This window comes from Cenococcum geophilum (assembly GCF_001692895.1).
Source record: "Cenococcum geophilum 1.58 unplaced genomic scaffold K441scaffold_13, whole genome shotgun sequence".
NCBI classification, from domain to species: Eukaryota; Fungi; Ascomycota; class Dothideomycetes; order Gloniales; family Gloniaceae; genus Cenococcum; species Cenococcum geophilum.
Genome location: NW_027137571.1, coordinates 1,540,759 through 1,559,908, shown reverse-complemented (window position 1 = coordinate 1,559,908; position 19,150 = coordinate 1,540,759). Strand labels below are relative to the sequence as shown.

Here is a 19,150-nt window from a genome sequence, read left to right as displayed (position 1 = left end):
GCGAAAAGTCGATGATGGGTAGATTATGGATACGGATATCAGAAATTGAATCCTTTGAGAGTTGAAGGGTATGATTAAGATAACACCAGACGTTGTGGATGAAGGTGGACGATGCAAATCCATGCCAAGAAAACATAAATACAGAGAAGAAGGCCCATCCCCTCGCTAGAGAGTTGGAGATTTTCACAGCTAGTGAAAGCCTCTTGAGGTCCTCCATGATAGGTGCTACCCCGTTGGGTTCTTTCCCTGTAGAGAGAGGAGAAAGAGAATGAATACTGTAATGAACTTTCCCTTCTATTTACCTGCTGGATCTCCGTCCTGTACTTCGCCATCTTGTCCGCCATTTTGGTTGTATTAATATTACAGTTTTAAAGGTGTGTCGGAGGCTACATGGGGGTGAATGCTGAAGAACAATGGCTGTGAATGTTGCCCAGGTGAACGAGGAGGCTGAATCGCGGCTAACCAGAGGTCTCAATTTGGAAAGGTTGCACGCTAAAGCTCAGCCCTACGGCCCACCCCTCCAGGCATCACAAAAAAAAGTTCCCCGCTCAAAATTATTTATATTCTCTCCCATATCAAATCCTTCCACTATGTTGTACCTAGTCGGGCTCGGCCTCGCCGACGAAAAGGATATCACGGTTAAAGGCCTTGAAATTATTAAAAAGGCCGAACGTGTATACCTAGAAGCCTATACGGCTATTCTTCTAGTCGAGAAGGAACAATTGGTATACTCTTTCAAATCTCAACACTTTATAAGTTAAATCATACATTTAAAATACTAATTCATTTACTATATGACAGTAGGAAGCTTTCTATGGCCGCCCCGTTATTCTCGCAGACCGCGAAATGGTCGAGTCGTCCAGCGACGACATTCTAGCCGGCGCAGACAAAACCGACGTCGCATTTCTCGTTGTGGGAGATCCTTTTGGGTAATTTTTCTTCCAGTTCATACTCTTCTTTTCCGAATGTGTCGAAAGCCCTTCTAACCCTGTCCTCCCTCCAGCGCAACAACGCACACCGACCTCGTCCTCCGTGCGCGTGAACTTTCCATCCCCACTCGTTCTATCCCCAACGCTAGCATCTTGACCTCCATCGGCACCACAGGCCTGCAACTTTACAATTTCGGGCAAACGGTAAGCATGGTGTTCTTCTTGCCTTCCTGGCGCCCGGCCTCCTTCTACGACCGCATCCGGGAAAACGTCTCCATCGGCCTGCACACGCTCGTACTGCTCGATATCAAGGTCAAAGAGCCCTCTCTTGAGAACCTGGCTAGGGGCCGGAAGATATACGAGCCGCCACGCTTCATGACATCTGCGCAGTGTGCGGCACAGATGCTAGAGATTGAGGAAGTGAAGAAGGAAGGGGTATATTCACGAGAGAGCTTGGCAGTAGGTGTCGCGAGGGTCGGGGCGGAGGATCAGAATATTGTGGCGGGGACACTAGAACAGCTTTGTGAAGCTGACTTAGGGAAGCCTTTGCATAGCTTGGTGCTTTTGGGCAAGCGGACGCACGATCTGGAAAGGGAATTCTTGCAAGAGTTTGCGGTGGATAAGGAAGTATTCGAGAAGGTATGGAGAAGAGATTATGCGGGCAAGGAGTAAATGAATGGATCGTGTACTGCACCCGAGTCCAACAAATAAGCATGAATCATAAATTTACCTTAATAGACATACAATGCCTTGTAGCTACGGGCTATTTACAATACCCACAGCAGCCGCCTATATATAAGTTTACCTCTCACAAGATCACATAGTCTTTCTATAGTTATCAATGCCGGTCAAGCCTACAGATATATATAGACGCTATTTCTTTCAAACTCCACCCAAGCCCGCGGCATAAGCCAGATACCACGTCCTGCTTGCTCCTCCATCCAAGAACGAGCTACTAAAATCCTCATCTGCAAAGAAGTTGTAAGAAGTTACCGGATCAATGATGGCCAAGTTAGCATACAAGATGCCCTTCCAGCCACCTTGGACTGAGTCAGCCACACCATTGGCGAAGTGCATGTTCCATTCCTCTTTGACAAAATTCGGGGTACGTGTGTACGCTGAACTGGGGTTCAACGGAATCATGTGAATTCTAGAGTTATCTTAGTAGCGATACAAGGGGACGAAAGGGTAGATAGACATACCCTTGAATGTACTCCATGTTTGTACCAAAGTAAGTCGTATGATCTACTTTATTCTCGAAGAGCTAGCGAAATAGTCAGTGATGCTCCTTTAAGAGCGGGACCGAAAAGTGGTGCTTACAATTCCAGTAACCTTATTCGGACTAAACTTCGCAGGCTGCACTGCATTCGTGCTCTCCAGCAAGAAGTAATTTTTCAAGCTTCGTGCATGCACCGCCAGCTGCAAGTTACCACGTGCTTCCATATTCGGGTCGCCCGTCACTTTCCCCCACATTTTGATAGCATAGGAAGAGAAGGCGTCTTCAGAAGACGATTCCTCATCCTTGCCGTCGCTAGACTCGAAGAGGCCTTTAGCCCAGGAGTGGCCGTGATACCAGTCAAAGGAGCGCGAGAGCGGGAAGTAGGGATCCTCGGTACTTGGGTTGGCGTAGTCTCGAACAAGCATATTCACCCATGCTCTGTTAGTACCCTCTGTCAGCCATGTTGGATCAAGATATCCAATGACAGCAGCAGCCCAGACGAAGTAGCTATAGTGGAAGTGGTGATCGTTATAGTAAGTGTTGCCGAAATCAATACCACTATCACCAGCAATGTAGGTGCCGGACGAGACTGCGCCTTTCCAGACAGCGTCATAGACGAGGGGATAAGGCTGTGTGTTGTTAACGAACACGTTGAAAGAATCCTTTAATTTTGTGAGTCCTGCTGCTGCAAGTGCTGAATTTGACCCAAGATCGTTGACGGTGTAAATTATACCCGCGAACTTAGCCAGAGCCTTGGAACGTTAGTCGTTTGTTTTGATATCGATAGCTTAGGCTTGCTTACCTTCCCACTGTAGTACATGCTGTTCAAGTTTGTCTGAGCATTCATATCTTCATTCAACTCGACTGCTCCGGCGCTATTGATAGCACTAATAGCAGCGCTCGGGAGAGTATTGCCCTGAGATCCGGATGCACCGTTGATTCCTGGCATCCAAGGTGCAAAACCAATATCTGATGGGAGGTTGCTTTCTACCATTGTAAATTGGTCGCGCCCAACGGCCTTTGCCATGCCCTTTGTTGTAGTCTCCAGCTCAATATCAGTTAAACCGCCAGATGTGGTGCTGTCAAAGGATTCAACATGGTGAGACAAACCAAACATGATCAAAGTCTGGTTTTGAATGCCGGCCTTCGTCCAAGCCAGGGTGTAGCTTCCGGAACCATTGTCAATTGAGCCACTAATTGTAGCGGTCACGGCGTATGACCCGGCAGAAGCATCATAGGAAGCCTCGCCACTAGTATTCGCAGGATTCTTGGCCACCTGTATGGTCCCATGGAAGTCCGCAGGTCCTTCAATAAGAGTACTGTTCTGGAGAGTAAACGGTGGGGCGCCGAGACTGCCAGTTGGAGTAGCATAGAGTAGCCAATTCGTAGAATCTTCAAGCACAATTCGATACTTGTAAGTTACGTAGTTAACCTGCCCAACGTATGTCAAGGTACGGAAGAAAATGCCGCTTTCCACGTATGGCGTGGCTCCATTATAGAGGCCAGTGACAAAGCCCATTCCTTGGACTAAGGAGAACGAAATCAAGGGATCAGCCCCTCGAGAAGGTGCCAAATTCACATTGACTGAGAAAGCCTCTAGAGTATCGGTGGTGAGGGTTGTTGAACTACCAAGCTCTGCTGCAGAGAGTATTATGGATTGCAGCCCGGTGGGATTGACAAAATATTCCGGGGGGTCGCCTGAAGCCCATGCCAGTTGGCTTCTTTCAATGTGGGAAACCGCTAAACCCCAACTCAGGGCGTTGCCAGTTCCCTTCGACCAGCTCACAGAGTATGGATGTGTCCAAGCAGCGTTGGATTGTCCGCCTAGAAAGAAGTTTGCGTAGAATTTGTTGGTCTCAACTGGACCAGTTTGGTTTGTTATACCCAGTTGGGCCACAGGGTGGTCAGATCGACTTTGAATTTGTGCTGGAGGAGCATCTGTGGCGATTGTAACAAAAACATTTGCTGATGTCGCCGCTGTTGCACGTATAGGGCCTGGGTTGAGAGTAGTGGTGGCCGGTGCTAAACTTCCTACGGGGGTTGAAATATCGGTCGTGTTAAAAGGAAGGCCAGTATCGTGTCCGGAAGGAAGAGCGGTATTAACAGACTATATGAAAGAGCATCAGAATACATAAAACCAAACAAGAAATATGACGAGCAGTATTAGGGATAATAAATAACATATATACTTACGCCTGTGACGCTTGGCTCGATAGTAAGAGAAGCGGACTGCACAGAAGAGACTATAGCTGAACTATAGCTTGTAGTGACCGCCAGACTAATAGAAATGGGCACGCTTCTGGCGTCTAGGATTGCCGACTGCGGCTTCATATCGCGGGTTGGCAAGCCATATATAAAGTTGACCTGAAATAGACCAAGCAGTAAGGTAAGTTTTGCCATATTCGCAACTAGGGAATAAAGGGTGACAAGATATAAATGCTGCGTCAAGCAAAAATTCCAAAAGAGTGTATAGTAGAAAATGAGTGACTGCTGCTAAGAAACAGAGAAGGAGTGTAAGGGTACCGTCAAAGAATGAACAAGCACACCGATGGGTGCTATGATGCATCTTCATCCTTTATTATATTCTCCAAGATTAAGTATGGAGCCTCTCAAAGTGTTTCATATTAAACATATTCACAGTTCAATTCAGTATCGAATCACAAGCAGATGTGACCCGGTGTTGATAGTGGCCAGGACGGGATACACTGCTGAAAGAGGAAAGGCTAGTTTAGGGAGAATAATTCCGACAACGCACGGACACTATCTAGGCCCTGAGACGGCTTGGTCGATGATTCTCTAGGATCGAACTTCTGCTGGTCCTTCACAGTGGCACCCGGGTTTAAGGGGGCCCATCTTTCTTTCCCGGAAGGTCTCGAAGGCGGTTGAGGGACAAGAGTATTGGTTGCAACAAAAATCAAGCCTCAGCCATAGAACATGGCAAAGGCCAGACACTTAAGGTTGGATAAGTGGCTAACCCTTTATTCTCACGCTTTGAAAACACTGGCATCAAGGGATCGGACTTGCGCTCTAGCGTAGGATCAAACTGCAACACTCGGAGCTCGTAGACTGGGTCACATCGCGTCCAAGGTCCGTCACCAGGATAGGACCCAAAGAGTTGCTAAAGCTGGGGCAACCCTAACTCCATGAAGTCGCTCCTAAGGCCGCCGCGGCGAGGCGTTCCCTTGCCCATCAACTTCACTATAGGCTAGAAAGGGAAGGAGAGATATATGGATGGCCAACCCGAGAAATTGCTCTAGTCCTAGGGATTTAGGTAAATTAACCCATGGTAGAAGTGTGACAGGTGCGCCGTGAAAAATTTATAAGTTTTCCTTTGATATGAAGGAGGCCAGTGTCCCTCGGTGGCTTAGTTTCTGGGCAAGGAGAGTGTGAATGTTGGCGTTATTGTATGTTTGATGTTTGATGGTGTTGCGGGTTCGGTCGGCCGGAGCGAGAAGCTTTGGTCTCTGGCTTTCCGCCATTTCCGCCCGGTCTGCCGTTCCCTTTCTCCTTTGATTGGTCACATTTAGCACTTGATACTGAGGCACAACCTAGATGGTTATTGTGGTGCCGTTACGTTGCGAGCGCCTTCAGCAACCCTAGGAGTTACTTGTTGGTAGGGTGACATGCACGTGACAGATCACGTGACAGATCGCGGCCACATTGTAGATATCTTCTCGGGCCATAGAGCCCCTTAGATTCTTCCTCGTAGAGCCTCTCATTTATATATTCCATGCCAGCCTAGTCACTGTCCTGACATTACTGTTCTTCGTTCCGGAATATTTCTACTTCAAACCGGAACAAAGACGTCCCTATTTAGGTACAAGTCGTGTATCGCTTTAAGAGGCTGTATTCCGGACCAACGACTCATTCCGGAAAAGATTTTTTATGTAAGATCTTCAAAAGGCCTTTAAATTTAGCCGGTGGTAGCACCTTGGCGGGGGTGTTCGATTGGCCATGAGTTGGTGTCCTTTAGGGTGTCTTTTTGGGGTCGTTTTATGTCTTGATTTGAGTAATCGGGTGGGCAATCGGGTGGGCAATCAGGTGGGCAATCAAGTGCTACCCCTGAGCTAGGCCTAACTAAGGCAATTGTAGAGCTAAGGCCCAACACGATTGCTTGGATCAAAACTCAAAAACGACCCCAAAAACGATCCCAAAAAGACACCCTAAAGGCCAATTGGACGCCCCCATTAGCATGCCAATTTAAAGCCTTTTATATAAAATCTTTTCCGGAATAAAGCAATTAATACGGAATCAACTTCTAAAAAGCGATAAATAATTTGGTCCGGAACGAGTCCTGTACCGGTATAAGGCAGAAAAGAGGTTATGAATACCTTCGGAGCTGCAGCAGCTTCCATTAAATATTTCCTATCCTTCATTCTTCATTCGGGTTTACGTGCAATCTGAAATTGCCATCGTTCTCATTCTCTCTTACATCCATTGGGAAAGAACCTTTTCATTAGTATTGTTTCAATATGACGTCTTCATCAACCATGAGAAAAATCTACTTGGACAATTTTCACCTCGTCTTTGACGAGCCAGATCCTGCCAAACGTCTCGCAGAACTCTACCGTCTCTGGGTCCCATCCTTAGACTGTATGTTTATTGATCCAGAAGGCGTATATCATAGTCATGGGGCTGTCAGCGATATGAGCAGCGCATTGCAGAAGCGGTACCCAGGAGCTGTGTTCACGGAGCTAGACAATCAAGCCTCATCTTCGTTTAATGAGCTAGAGCTAATTATTAGAGCATGAATAGGTCCCGTTGAAAGCATTAACGAGGCTCCTGACCATGATATCCGGATTGCGCGCTTGCCGTGGAGATATGGGAAGCCGGGAGAAACTTCGACGATTACAGGGTTAGATGTTTTGACAATTGTTGGGGGGAAGATAAAGAGTCTTTGTACATTCATCGATAGGTAACCACCTCACCGGAAGCTCGTATAGCAGATATTGGTGGATTGAAATGGCTATTTTACAAGTTTCTTGCCTGAAAGCAAGGCGGATGTCTACTGTCAGCCCTGGAGCTAGTGGAGGATCACGAATCTCTTCACTTCTGAATCGCTTGAAACAGTACCACAGCATTATCATTCATTCGATGAAGCGCGCCACCAAGTTCTCTATCTCCGCGCTTATTTCATTCCCTTCATCTTCGATCCAAAAGCAACGCCTGCATATCTGCCTGAAAATCTGCTTACAGATTTTTAGATAAAAAGGAGTGTGGTAATGATATAAAGACAATTAAGAAGGTAGTCATTCTGGTCGTTATCCGTTCAGTCCCATCCAGTCCGCCTGTAATCCTATCCAGATCCCAATATCCAAAATCCCATTAAACGCCGCGCTTCGTTTCGCCAATCAGTATTGAATAACCAACTCTAAGCATCAGTTACAAAAGTCGTTCACTCCTACCTAAATAAAATCCAATAGGGTGTATTGCGAACAGTCCACGGAGGTGAAATCGTTCATCGCCTTCATATCCAAGTCATAGGGAGAGCAAGTCGTTCCATCCTGGAAAGAGTTGAAAAGATCATCCAGGTCATCACCGGCGGGTCCTGCGGGAGAAGTTGGTGGCGTAGTGAATGGGTTTGACTGAAGTGAAGTGTGGGACGGTGTCGCGGACGGCTTTTGGATTATAGGATCGATGCAGATGTTTTTGTAACCTTCGTCGGAAGTAGTTGTTTTGTCTGTAGGAGACATTGGAGGCGTTTGAGTAAAGCCTTCCGCAGAGAGGTGGTGGAAAAGATTGATAGATCCCTCATCGCCGTCAAATGAGCTGGATGACTCGAAGCTGTCATTGTTAGTCTGGGATGTGTTGGTGAATGGGCTTGAAGCACTGTCGAAACTGAATAAAAAAAAGATTAGCTAATCAGTGACTAGGTTGATATTGTCATTGGGAAATACTTACCTGAACGGATCAGTAGATGAGCTTAATGGATCTCCAAAGTTATCAACGCCTGTCATGGACCTTGAGAGTTCACTGGTTTCGATAAACTCAAGTCCAGTGTGTGGAAGAGGCGACTGCCCGGCAGGCGATTGGAGTTCCGATGAAGGAGAGCCACTTGACGACGAAGATGCTACCGAGGCAAGAGCACGACGTGTTTTGTTGGCTTTCTTTACTCTGTCCTCCATCTCCGGGCGATTCTTCTTCGGTCGACCACGTTTGGCCTGTCGTCGGACAGCATCTGGAAATCCACCAACACACATACCACGCTGTCGGTGTCGGGTAAGAGCATCTTGTCTTGCGAAGCCTGCACTGCAGGGACACTTGTAAGGTTTGTCGCCAGTGTGGATTTTTGCGTGTCGTTTTAGATCGTGTTGGCGAACGAAGCACTTGCCACAACCATTGCAGCGGAATTGTCGGTCGCCTAGATGTGTCTGAACATGTGAACGAATGTTCTCTCTTCTCCCAAACGTCTTCTCGCATCCGGGGTAGAGACAGCTCCAGCGATGCGTTATAACGTCTTGCTCACTGATAAATCGTTGAACATCCTCGGGTGCAATACCCGTGTACTCGATACTAGCATCGACATCAAGGTCAGGGATGGACATTGATCGAGGAATTGTGTCAGTGACAGGAGGGAGGAGGTCATCGAAGTTTCCGGTGCTGCTTGATGAAGGGAGAAGAGGCGGCGCCTGAGAAAAAGACATATGTGATGGATACTCTTCAACGTCTTCCAGAAATGTCCTAGATGATTTCTGCTGGGTTGAAGAGGATGGCGAAGGAGAAATTGCATCAGAGGTATAGTAGGAAGACGATTCGTATCCCATATCGCTTTCAGGGTTCTCGAAGTTGAAATTCAGGTCGCTGCCAAGAGGGTCAAGGTTGATCTCCGCTATATCACTGAAATTGGATGGCATGGGAGCCGTGTCAAGAGGCTCATGACTGGGTAATTGGGCTTGTTTCTGTGGTGTCGCAACTGGGGTGGGAAGGATATTGACGAATACTTGTCCAAAGGAGCCGTAAACGGAATGAATATGGTCGTGAAGTTCTTTGAGCTGCTGCTCAGTGGGAGGTTTGGGAAGAGTGGCCTGCTGTTGCTGGAAAGACTGTTGGGGCGCCTGAGGAGACGTAGGGGAATGAAGCTCTGTTGACTGATTTGTATACTCATACTGGGGGCCCGGCTGGGCCATTCTGTGCGTCTGCGCTACTTGCATGCTATGCTGTTGCGGTTGTCCTGTGTTAGTAATACTTACCGTACTGTCATCCTGCGGGATTGATTCTGTTTTTGTTGGTGTGGTCGGCATCCGGTCCGGGATTTGTCCCCGTTCAGGCGTGAGTATGTTCTCAAGATTAAGGTCTCGAAGATCAAGGCTCATGCCTGTTCGGTGACGGCTGTGTCGTTGGATGTTGGCAGGGAGTGGTCGTACTTTAGGCGCCTCGAATACAGCGGGTGTTGAATTCTGTCGTCGGTGTTGGGTCCGCCGCTTTTGAATACCCGAGGTCGCATTATTGGACAGCATAATGAAATGCAGGTCGAGTCCGGAGGGTCGATTTATCGAAGATATGGGATATCCTTCTGGTTCCGAAACTGCAAAAGCGATCAGAAATCGCCAATTGATTGGGTGGAGTGTATTGCCTACCTCACGCAGTGCAAGCGGCGTCCGCCGGGCGGGTGGTATACTTCAAGTCCTCCTCAGAGCAGGTGCAGTTTTCCAGCAACTGCTTCAATATGCGTATTTGTGGCTCAAAGGCCGGGAAATCTTTGTGCAGGAGTTATTTGAAAGCTTGTAACTCCCGAAAAGACGATCGTGTGTGGTTTTATTGTAAAGTGTTTGGTTTGCAAGTGTCAATTGGGGTTGCGGGTTTGCAAAGTTGGATTGAAGGGTGTCGGATATGAAGATGTGAAGTTCTGAAGTTCGTCAGTGATAATCACCCCAAGCAAGTCAACAATGCCAAGCTGCGCTGTCCCGGTAACGGTTTTGAAACGCCGCGCTTAGTTAGCTCGTCATCGGCTAAGCGCACATTTGAAATCTTATCGCCGTCTCAAATTCGCCGCAACTCTTCTGTCTCTGCACACCGACGACTGAGGAAGACAATCATTGATCTGTCTAGGTACGTGCGAATGTCTGTTTTCCTAGCTTCTATTGCAACTATAACCATAATCATTCCCTTTTCCTTCGTAGAGAGACTGCATCACCATTCTCTCTTCCAGAGCTATACCGTCGACTTGGGAGACCGCCACTAACATTTCTTTCTAACTAGGTCGCCATGCAGATCTTCGTCAAGACCCTCACGGGCAAGACTATCACCCTTGAGGTTGAGTCTTCTGATACTATTGACAATGTAAAGTCAAAAATTCAAGGTGAGCTCGTCGCATCTTTCCGTCCTGCTTTTTGATAGACGAAATCCCTAACACGCGCCACGTCAGACAAGGAAGGCATTCCCCCGGACCAACAGCGCCTGATCTTCGCCGGCAAGCAACTCGAAGACGGCCGCACGCTCTCCGACTACAACATTCAGAAAGAGTCGACTCTCCACCTTGTCCTCCGTCTACGTGGTGGTGCCAAGAAGAGGAAGAAGAAGGTTTACAGTACCCCCAAGAAGATCAAGCACAAGAGGAAGAAGACCAAGTTGGCCGTCCTCAAGTACTACAAGGTCGATGCCGATGGAAAGATCGAACGTCTGAGGAGGGAGTGCCCACAGCCCGAGGTGAGTGTTCTTTGAGTTCCAGAACCTTTGATTGTTGAATTTTTCGCTGACATATTGAATAGTGTGGCGCTGGTGTCTTCATGGCTGCCATGCACAACCGTCAATACTGCGGCCGCTGCCATCTTACCTACGTCTTTGATGACTCGAAATAGAGCGCTCAACTAAATGCATGAAACGGTCTGGGACAGGGACATGGACAAATGATGATTGAGCCTAGTTGCCAATGTATTGTAGCTAGACAATTACCAAAATATTCTTATTACCAACATGGCCTGTCTTTAATTCAATAATGTGACCCTCTAAGTGATACTAACCGAAGCTTTCATCTCGAATTCTATGCTAAGCCTAAGCGCGCATTTGTTCCACCCGGCTTTCTCATATCTATGCTTGGAGAAAAACCATAATTCATGCATTATTTCCACGTGCGATTTTTCAGCACATCCCAACACTCGCCAACTGTGCTAATCAAGTATTCCAACAGCGCCTTCTATGCCCAATACCAAATCCGTATCCATAAAACCATGCGCTGGCCGTTTCTCATACCTTCACCGCTACCAATTCTCCTCCTCCTCCGCAGCTCTTCACGCTCTCGTTTTCCTCGGCTCAAGCAAAAGCTTCCCAGACGGTCCGCCCTTCTCCGCGAAGCCGTCCTCGCGCGAGAAGATCCTCTGTCCCCGCAACCACGTCTCCTTGACGACGCCCTTGAGCATCTTATTCTCATACGGCGAGCACTTGTTGCGGAAGAGCATTGTGCTACGTTCGACCTGCATCTTCATCAGCAAAAATTCCCCCAAAAACCGCCTGAGTGGAGAGGGGGAGGGGGAGGCTGCGGGTGTGTGATCGGGGCGTCGGCTCTAACTCACCACGAAGCTCTCCTCGTCATCGAAAACCACGATATCGGCATCGAACCCGACGCCCAGATCGCCCTTGGTCCGCTCCAGTCCGACCTGCTTCGCCGTGTTCCTGCAGCACCATCGGACCACGTCCTCGATGCTGAAGTTCGCGTCGCGCCGCGTGCCCTCGGTCCACAGGATGGGCAAGCCGAGCCCCACGCTGCTGATGCCGCCCCAGGCCGCAAAGAAGTCGCCGCGCTCCGCCTCTGCACCCTCTTCCTGCCCCTGCGCCTTGCCGCGCGCCGTCTCCAGCTCCGGCGGCAGCAGCTTCAGCGCTGGCGTGCAGGGCGAGTGGTCCGAGACGACGGTCTGGATGACGCCGCCGGCGCGATCCTGCCGCAGCTCCGCCCACAGGCCGTCCTGGTTCGCTTGCGCGCGGATGGGCGGGCAGCACTTGTGGCGGGTGTCGCCGGCGCGCACTCCCTCCGCCGCCAGCGAGAGGTAGTGGAAGCAGGTCTCGGCGGTGACCCTGACGCCGTTGCGGCGCGCCTCGCGCAGCAGCGGGATCGCCTCCACCGCGCTCAGGTGCACGATGTGCAGCGGCAGCTGCGGGGCTAGCGGGGCCAGCGACAGGATCTCGGCGATGGCGTAGGTTTCGAAGGATGGCGGGCGCGAGTCCAGGAAGGTTTGGTACACGTTTAAGGGTCCGCTGAGCGCGGGGGGTGGGTGCGAGTGCTGCATGTCGTCGCTGGTGGAGGCTGTGATGGGCGGGATCATCTCCGCGTGGAACATTAGCGTCGTAGCTTCGTTGGCTAGCTCTTTCATGGCTGGCGTGATGTCGTCGACGGAGACGGCGGGAAATTCTTCGACCTGCATGCTTCGCTTAGCATTGTGTTCATTTTCACAGTTAGGGATATTCAGGACCGTGTTGAAGTCTAAAATGTCTGAGGTATTTGGTGCAATGGTGGGGAAAATGAAATTGGTGTGACTTACCCCGCTATCGATCAAGAACCCCTTAAATCCCCTAACTCCCTCCTTCACCAACGCCTTCAACTCCCCCGCGTTCCCCGGCACAATACCGCCATAAAAGCCCACATCGACCCAGCATTGCCCCTTCGCCGCCTCGACCTTCTCGTGGAGCCTTGCAACTGTTGTTGTAGGTGGGATCGCGTTCAGCGGCATATCAATCACGGTCGTCACGCCGCCGAATGCGGCCGCCCTGGTTCCTGTCCAGAAACCCTCCCATTCGGTCCGCCCGGGCTCGTTGAGGTGGACGTGTGCATCAACAAGGCCTGGGAGCAGGATGCGAGGAGAGTAGTCAATGTAAGGTGTCTCAGGTGGGAAGTCGGATTGCTGGAGGATCGAATGAAAGATGGATGTAATTTTGCCCGTAGTGGTGGAGATTATGAGTGTAGCTTCGGTAAGGCGGCCAGAGATGATGGCTCTAGAGGACGCGAGGACAGTGATGGGGTGGTGCTGTTGGGTATGGTAGGGGGAGCTGGAGGGGGGTGGAGTGGTTGCGTGGGGTGCCATTATGAGATAATGCTATAGACTGGAGGAGTGGAAATGGGTTTGGAAGGAATATTGAAGTGGGGAATGGAGGGTCAGAGTGAAATTAGTGTTGCAGGCGCGAATATAGGGTTCGGATAATATCGGTGGGCTCCGCGAAAGGTGATAGATAAGCTCTAGCCGGGTAAGGAGATAAGAGGAGCACGTTGCAGAGTAAGGCTAAGCTTACGTGGAAAGAAAGTAAGAGAGATTGTATTAGATGGAAATGTCTGAGAGAAGAGGATGGCAGGCAAAGAAGCTGATAGGGTTTCGGGTCAGGAACAGGATGCCAAATGCGCAAATCTGGGGTACAGCCGCGTCTTATCAAGACAGCAGATATGCCCATGGTGGATCTACAACTCCTGGAGGAGGATCCGTCTTCGTGCCATGACTGCACGGCCAGCGTGCATGGTGTAAGGGACGCACACCGCTGGGGGGTGTTAGTTATTACTCGATAGGTGGACATAATGTGACGGTGCGGTTGGTATGGGGCGATTATGTGAGTTTATCGAAGGCTCCGTCTGCGCCGTCGGTGAGTGGCTTTAGGTCATCAGTACGAAATGGTTGTGGGTGCCAGGATTTGGGGCGTGCGCTGACGAAAGGTTGAGGCTGTAGATAAGGGTCCATACTTACTCGCTTAAACGAGCTTAGTCCGTACCAACGCTCGCCAGGGCCCTCAACCTCAACCCATCGGCCCTGCAAAAGTAGCTGTGCAGGCCAACCTTCTACTTTCTTCACGCCCCCAAGTCCCCACGTTGCGGCTATCACGGCCAAATCGTATTTCCATGCGTATCGTTGTTGCGCTTCTTCCAATCTTCATGGTGTTGAATCAAGTTTGACTTAGGAAAATAAACATGCGGGGCTTCCGGTCCAAGCTAGCTCGAGGCACCGTGATTCTAGCTCTAACTTTTGATTACTCGATCGGAATTCGTGAGTGGTCCTCCACCAAGCCTCACCATATAAAATCTAGACACGGTCCATAGAACGCATTTCGGAGCAGATCGGGGAGTCCTGCTTTTTCCGAGGAAAGTCGGCTCGGCCGACTGAGCCAGGCCCTGCGGTATGCTTGTGATTTTTTTGTTGTAGTGACGTCTTATGATGACTGCTGTTCCTCTGTGCGTTCGATATTCTCAATATACTATCTCTTGTTATCTGCCATCTCTAGCTTCACATTGAGGTCGCCGAGATTTGTTCGGTCATTGCATTGCACTAGGTGCATCATCAGCCCCTGGCCCTGAATAAATATCGAGTAATAGCTGCAGTGGTCATCCAATGTCGAGGCCTTCCTCCAATAGCGTAAGGAACAGCAGGGCTTGGTATACCGGTTTCTGCTGCTCAAGCGTGCGTTACTTCAGTTAGTTGCTATGAAATGAGGAAGTGGAGACAATATTCACGAGCTACGCTACCGCAGCTGAGCCCTTCAAATAATTGCTCGGACCATCTGGACGGGTTTCGTTTTGCCGGGTCACTAGATCGGAAAATTGCAAATCTCCTTGTGAGGTGTCATCAGACATAGAATTCTTCACGAATTTGTATCTATGTCAGCGAGTATCAAGTCATATGAAAGATGGAGGTCAACAAGAGTTTGAGAAACAATTCAAAGCATCTAAGATCTCTAGCAGGCTCATGTAGCAGAATATCCCCTCAAATCACATCACAAAACCACGTATCCCGCCTTAATTTTGTCGAAAAGCGTCTAGCGTAGCTTGTTTCTTCTGAGGCTGCGGTTTCAACTGGGCCTTCTTCGACGGATCCAGCATTTCTTTGCTCCAGTATATACTAGCTGGAAGGCCGTATTCATTGTCTCTGTAGATGTCCAGCCATGTGTACGCATCACATTTATAGTAAATACCTCGTGAGTGCTCTTCCACAAGGCCCATCTTAACCAGCTCTTCCAAAATACGTAGAACGTCATCGGTGTCGGTGAAGTCCTTGGTGTGAACGCATATGAGGCGAGCGGCAGCATCTGGACCGCCGTCGTCGGTTGCAACCTTTGCAGCGGTCCCCAACCTGTTTTCCGTAACGCCTTCAGCGATAAGACGCCAAAGTCGGGGAAGCTTTTCCAGGCTCGGGAAGAACATCCACTAGAACAAAACTGTTAGATGGGGTAGCTGCGTGAAGATATAGCATCCTTACTTTTCCACTCAACACCCCTGTTGACCGAGCAAGTTCTTTGATTTGCTCTTTCAACGACTCTCTATCCGAAGCGAGTTTTCGTGCGATTGTCCCTCTCGCCTTTCCTGGATTGTCAGCTTCCACTCTGCTCTTAGTCTCCCGAAATTTTCGTAATAACTCCTCTCCAGCCTCTTTGAATTCTCCAATCCTCCCGCTCTTGTCTTGACGTTCGGGGTACGGGTTAGCAACCTGAATCCAAGGCCCTACATCGCCTATACGAGATGTTACAGGTGGGAGGCGTTTTGTGAAATCAGTTATAGACTCTCCCAGCTGCCATGAGTCTGCTCTGCCTTCGTAGGGATTGTGTAGCTTCACTGGAGGTATGGGCGGGGTCGGTGGTCTAGCCTTAGCAGCGATGGTGTTGACGAGCTTGCCGTGCATCGCCCAGTACTCTCTAGAGTTAAACTCTTCGCTGAGCTCTTCGAGCCGTTCCTGTTCTAGCTCGCCTCCTATTTACCGGGGTTTAGCGGAGGCGTACAAGAAGGAAAGTAACGGGGTTGAATACCATAGAAGCTCGAGTCGTCAGATACCCAGTCATCCCCAGAAACCATATCCCCCTCCTCCGACATGGTATATGTTTGGGGTGGCAAGCTGCATCAGGCAGATTTGGGAACATGCTGACTGACGACTCTTTTGCTTCCTTTGGCTAACCTCCACGAGTGCTGTGGCTTGCTATGACGACCACAAAACGGTGCCATGATTCAGTGTCTCACCGCCTGAATTCTGCCACTGTCGCGAAGTCGCGTCGCGTCTCCCGCCAAATTGATATCACCACCATTCGAGCACACTTCATGTAACGAAACATTTCAGACCCTCCATCCTGCGATACTGAACCCCCAGAGAACGACGAAGTCATTGAGGAGACAATGCCACACTCCACATCACCAGAGCCTTCGCCGGTCGACGACAGCGTACTACCTCATGTTCCCGCCCAACCCCTCAACGATGGGCCAAAGGAGGAACTTTTTATTGAATCGCCGGATACTATAATGTCAGACGGTGTCAGTCCTTCAGAAGCCGAGGTAAAGCAGGTGGATCTGGAGGGGCTCTTTGACGATGAGGATTCCGACGAAGAATTCCCTTCAAGCGCACCCCAGATCAAGTCTGAGGATATATCATCACAGGAGCCAGTGTAAGTGTATACCAGTACCAATTGATGGGCATACGCTGATGCATATACAGCACAATATCAGCAGGTGCCAAAGCCTCTGACCCAGCAGTAATGCGAGCTTTCTATCAACGTCTCTTCCCATTTCGCTACCTTTTCCAATGGCTCAATCACTCGCCCTCACCCACAAACGATTTCAAACACCGCGAGTTCGCCTTCACGTTACAAAACGACGCATACCTCCGCTACCAATCTTTCCCATCCTCAGACCTGTATGTCCTTGCTCCCCTCTCAAACTCCACCCACTAACTGGCCCCTAGCCTCCGCAGACAATGCATCCAGCAGGTACCCTCCCGTTTCGAAATCGGCCCCGTCTACAGCACGAACCCGCGCGACCGCAAAACCGTCCGCAAAGCGTCCGCCTTCCGACCACTCTCCAAAGAACTCGTCTTCGACATCGACATGACAGACTACGACGACATCCGCACATGCTGCTCCGGCGCCGCCATCTGCCACCGCTGCTGGGCCTTCATCACCATGGCGATCCGTGTCGTCGACGCTGCCCTGCGCGACGACTTCGGCTTCCGCCACATCCTATGGGTGTACTCCGGCCGACGCGGCGCGCACGCCTGGGTCTGCGACGCGCGCGCACGCAACCTAGACGACAGTAAGCGGCGCGCAGTGGCGGGCTACCTCGAGCTCCTCCGCGGCGGCGACCGCGGCGGCAAAAAAGTCAACGTCAAGCGCCCGCTGCACCCGCACCTGGAGCGCAGCCTCGCGCTGCTCCGCACTCCGTTCCAGACCTCCGTGCTGCTGGAGCAGGACCCGTGGGGCGGCGCCTCGCCCGCCGCCGCCGCAACCACCCTGCTCGACCTGCTCCCGGACGCCGGGCTGCGCGCCGGGCTGGCGAAGAAGTGGGACGCGGCGCCCGCACGGCCCAGCGCGGCCAAGTGGGCGGACATAGATGCCGTGGCGGCGTCGGGCGCGCTGTCGACGCTCGACCCCCGCGCGCTGAAGGAGGCGAAGCAGGATATCGTGCTCGAGTACACGTATCCGCGCCTCGACGCCGAGGTCTCGAAGAAGCTGAACCATCTGCTCAAGTCGCCGTTCTGCGTGCATCCGGGGACGGGCCGCGTCTGCGTGCCGATTGATACGCGGAGGGTGGACGAGTTCGATCCGCTCGGGGTCCCGACGGTGACGCAGCTGCTGGGCGAGATCGATGAGTGGGATCGCGAGAATAAGGGCGAGGGCGGGGGCGAGGAGGAGGGGGCCGCGAGTCAGCAGAAGAAGGTGCCAGATTGGGAGAAGACGAGTTTGAGGCCGTATGTGGAGTTTTTCAGGGGGTTCGTGAATGGGCTGTTGAAGGAGGAGAGGGGTGGCATTAAGCGGGAGCGGGAGGAGGGGGCCGAGGGGATACAGTTTTAGGGTCCAATAGGGATGGGTTGGATAGGGCGTTTTGGAGTTGCTTCGGTGGGTATGGGTATGGCATTGCGAGTTACGCTTTTTAGAAGATTGGTTTTGGACTCGTGATGTGTTTGATTTAATTGATATTTTCCACCATTATATGGAGCCACTAGCTGCTTTCGAAAGCTGACCCTATACCCAGCCGTGCCTGGTTTCCTTTAAGGTCCTCGGCGAGTATCGAAGTGGTTCTCCTACCCGAGGCCGTCTACGTTTTCCTTCTTCACATCGCATCTTGTACATAGGCCTGCGCTAGTCCGCGGTAGGGAGCTCCGAGTCCTGACAGGTATTCAAGGTAGAATACTATTAATCCTTATAATGGTACCTAAGTGAAGATATAGTAGTAAAAGGGTAATTTTTGGTATATTTTAACGCTCCGTTACTACTAAAGCTGCGACCACAAGGTTTTAGACCATCGGTGGAAAATTCGCTGGGTGATAAGGAGCAGTATGCCCGCACGTACACGTAGTGCACGTACCAACGGTCCACCGGGGGTCTGATTCATGAGATAAGCTAGAAGAGACTCTCGCCGCTATCAAGGTGTCGATCGGTAGTCCGTGCACCGATGAGTAAATAAAGAATGAGGACTCTGTCTATTCAAATTATGAGAAAAAGAGACTATATACACATGAGGTAGTACCCCCCACAGGGGTCCCTAGAGAACGGTGAAACTAGATTGAAACCAGGTCGAGACAAATCTGAAGCTTATGTCTGACAGTACCCGTCACGGTCGACACAAGGTCATCGACAATAGCGACGCATTAAGCGAGGTAATACCGCTCGAGGATAGCGACAAGAGGATGACAAGGACGAGCTAGAGGAGTAATACAGTCAATCTCATAATATTCGCCACCTACCACCTTCCTTAACCAACACTAAAATCGTGCCAAGATCTCTATACTAACAGCTGGATATCCAGCAGCCCCTGGAGCGCCGCCAAGGGTTACATCAGCTGGCGTGGATTTAAAGGCTGCTGCTAATCCACGCTAATCTAGTCCATCACTGCTAGGGCGTTTAGAAAAAAACCCGAGGTAAAAGTCGTAGTATGCATTTGTGTAACTCGTTACTCATCAGTTGATTAGTGGTCTACTGCCCAAGGATTCTATTTTAATATGGGAGGCGTTGCTATCGATTCTCGAACCTAGCCTACTCAGTTCCTCCCTCACGAATCCATGTGGTACTTAAACCTTAATGGGGTCAAGCTAGTCGACCGCTTGCACCCTGAGTTGCT

At 50.4% G+C, this 19,150-nt stretch overlaps 8 protein-coding genes across 8 annotated transcripts; 4 read left to right on the top strand and 4 right to left on the bottom strand.

Annotated features, from left to right (window-relative positions):
- Positions 1-590: 590 nt before the first annotated feature.
- K441DRAFT_552545 (diphthine synthase-like protein) lies at positions 591-1,601 on the top strand (the record flags this gene model as incomplete). The annotated part of the gene is made up of 3 exons (XM_067643154.1): positions 591-725; positions 805-929; positions 1,004-1,601. 3 exons carry the CDS (start codon positions 591-593, stop codon positions 1,599-1,601), a joined length of 858 nt encoding a protein of 285 aa, XP_067505958.1.
- A 210-nt stretch (positions 1,602-1,811) lies between these two features.
- On the bottom strand, positions 1,812-4,479 carry K441DRAFT_551565 (glycoside hydrolase family 81 protein; the record flags this gene model as incomplete). Its single annotated transcript, XM_067643107.1, has 5 exons — positions 1,812-2,079; positions 2,132-2,193; positions 2,250-2,900; positions 2,951-4,255; positions 4,342-4,479. 5 exons carry the CDS (start codon positions 4,477-4,479, stop codon positions 1,812-1,814), a joined length of 2,424 nt encoding a protein of 807 aa, XP_067505957.1.
- Positions 4,480-6,492: 2,013 nt separating this feature from the next.
- Positions 6,493-7,046, top strand: K441DRAFT_47354 (uncharacterized protein). Its single transcript, XM_067641870.1, has one exon. It carries the CDS (start codon positions 6,621-6,623, stop codon positions 6,897-6,899), a length of 279 nt encoding a protein of 92 aa, XP_067505956.1. The 5' UTR covers positions 6,493-6,620; the 3' UTR covers positions 6,900-7,046.
- Positions 7,047-7,073: 27 nt separating this feature from the next.
- On the bottom strand, positions 7,074-9,978 carry K441DRAFT_607552 (uncharacterized protein). Its single transcript, XM_067645444.1, has 3 exons — positions 9,726-9,978; positions 8,050-9,673; positions 7,074-7,986 (listed from the first exon to the last, which is right to left on the bottom strand). The coding sequence occupies exons 2-3, from the start codon at positions 9,603-9,605 to the stop codon at positions 7,554-7,556; spliced, it is 1,989 nt and encodes a 662-aa protein (XP_067505955.1). The 5' UTR covers positions 9,606-9,673; positions 9,726-9,978; the 3' UTR covers positions 7,074-7,553.
- Positions 9,979-10,145: 167 nt separating this feature from the next.
- Positions 10,146-10,978, top strand: K441DRAFT_657112 (ubiquitin-domain-containing protein). The gene is made up of 3 exons (XM_067648122.1): positions 10,146-10,447; positions 10,514-10,794; positions 10,857-10,978. Exons 1-3 carry the CDS (start codon positions 10,354-10,356, stop codon positions 10,944-10,946), a joined length of 465 nt encoding a protein of 154 aa, XP_067505954.1. The 5' UTR covers positions 10,146-10,353; the 3' UTR covers positions 10,947-10,978.
- A 102-nt stretch (positions 10,979-11,080) lies between these two features.
- On the bottom strand, positions 11,081-13,410 carry K441DRAFT_47325 (allantoinase). The gene is made up of 3 exons (XM_067641868.1): positions 12,621-13,410; positions 11,658-12,497; positions 11,081-11,558 (listed from the first exon to the last, which is right to left on the bottom strand). The coding sequence occupies exons 1-3, from the start codon at positions 13,158-13,160 to the stop codon at positions 11,376-11,378; spliced, it is 1,563 nt and encodes a 520-aa protein (XP_067505953.1). The 5' UTR covers positions 13,161-13,410; the 3' UTR covers positions 11,081-11,375.
- A 1,263-nt stretch (positions 13,411-14,673) lies between these two features.
- K441DRAFT_632787 (DUF1917-domain-containing protein) lies at positions 14,674-16,023 on the bottom strand. Its single transcript, XM_067646357.1, has 3 exons — positions 15,856-16,023; positions 15,312-15,799; positions 14,674-15,259 (listed from the first exon to the last, which is right to left on the bottom strand). The coding sequence occupies exons 1-3, from the start codon at positions 15,917-15,919 to the stop codon at positions 14,852-14,854; spliced, it is 960 nt and encodes a 319-aa protein (XP_067505952.1). The 5' UTR covers positions 15,920-16,023; the 3' UTR covers positions 14,674-14,851.
- Positions 16,024-16,066: 43 nt separating this feature from the next.
- K441DRAFT_632784 (prim-pol domain-containing protein) lies at positions 16,067-18,207 on the top strand. Its single transcript, XM_067646356.1, has 3 exons — positions 16,067-16,482; positions 16,533-16,730; positions 16,779-18,207. Exons 1-3 carry the CDS (start codon positions 16,217-16,219, stop codon positions 17,881-17,883), a joined length of 1,569 nt encoding a protein of 522 aa, XP_067505951.1. The 5' UTR covers positions 16,067-16,216; the 3' UTR covers positions 17,884-18,207.
- The last annotated feature ends 943 nt before the right edge of the window (positions 18,208-19,150 follow it).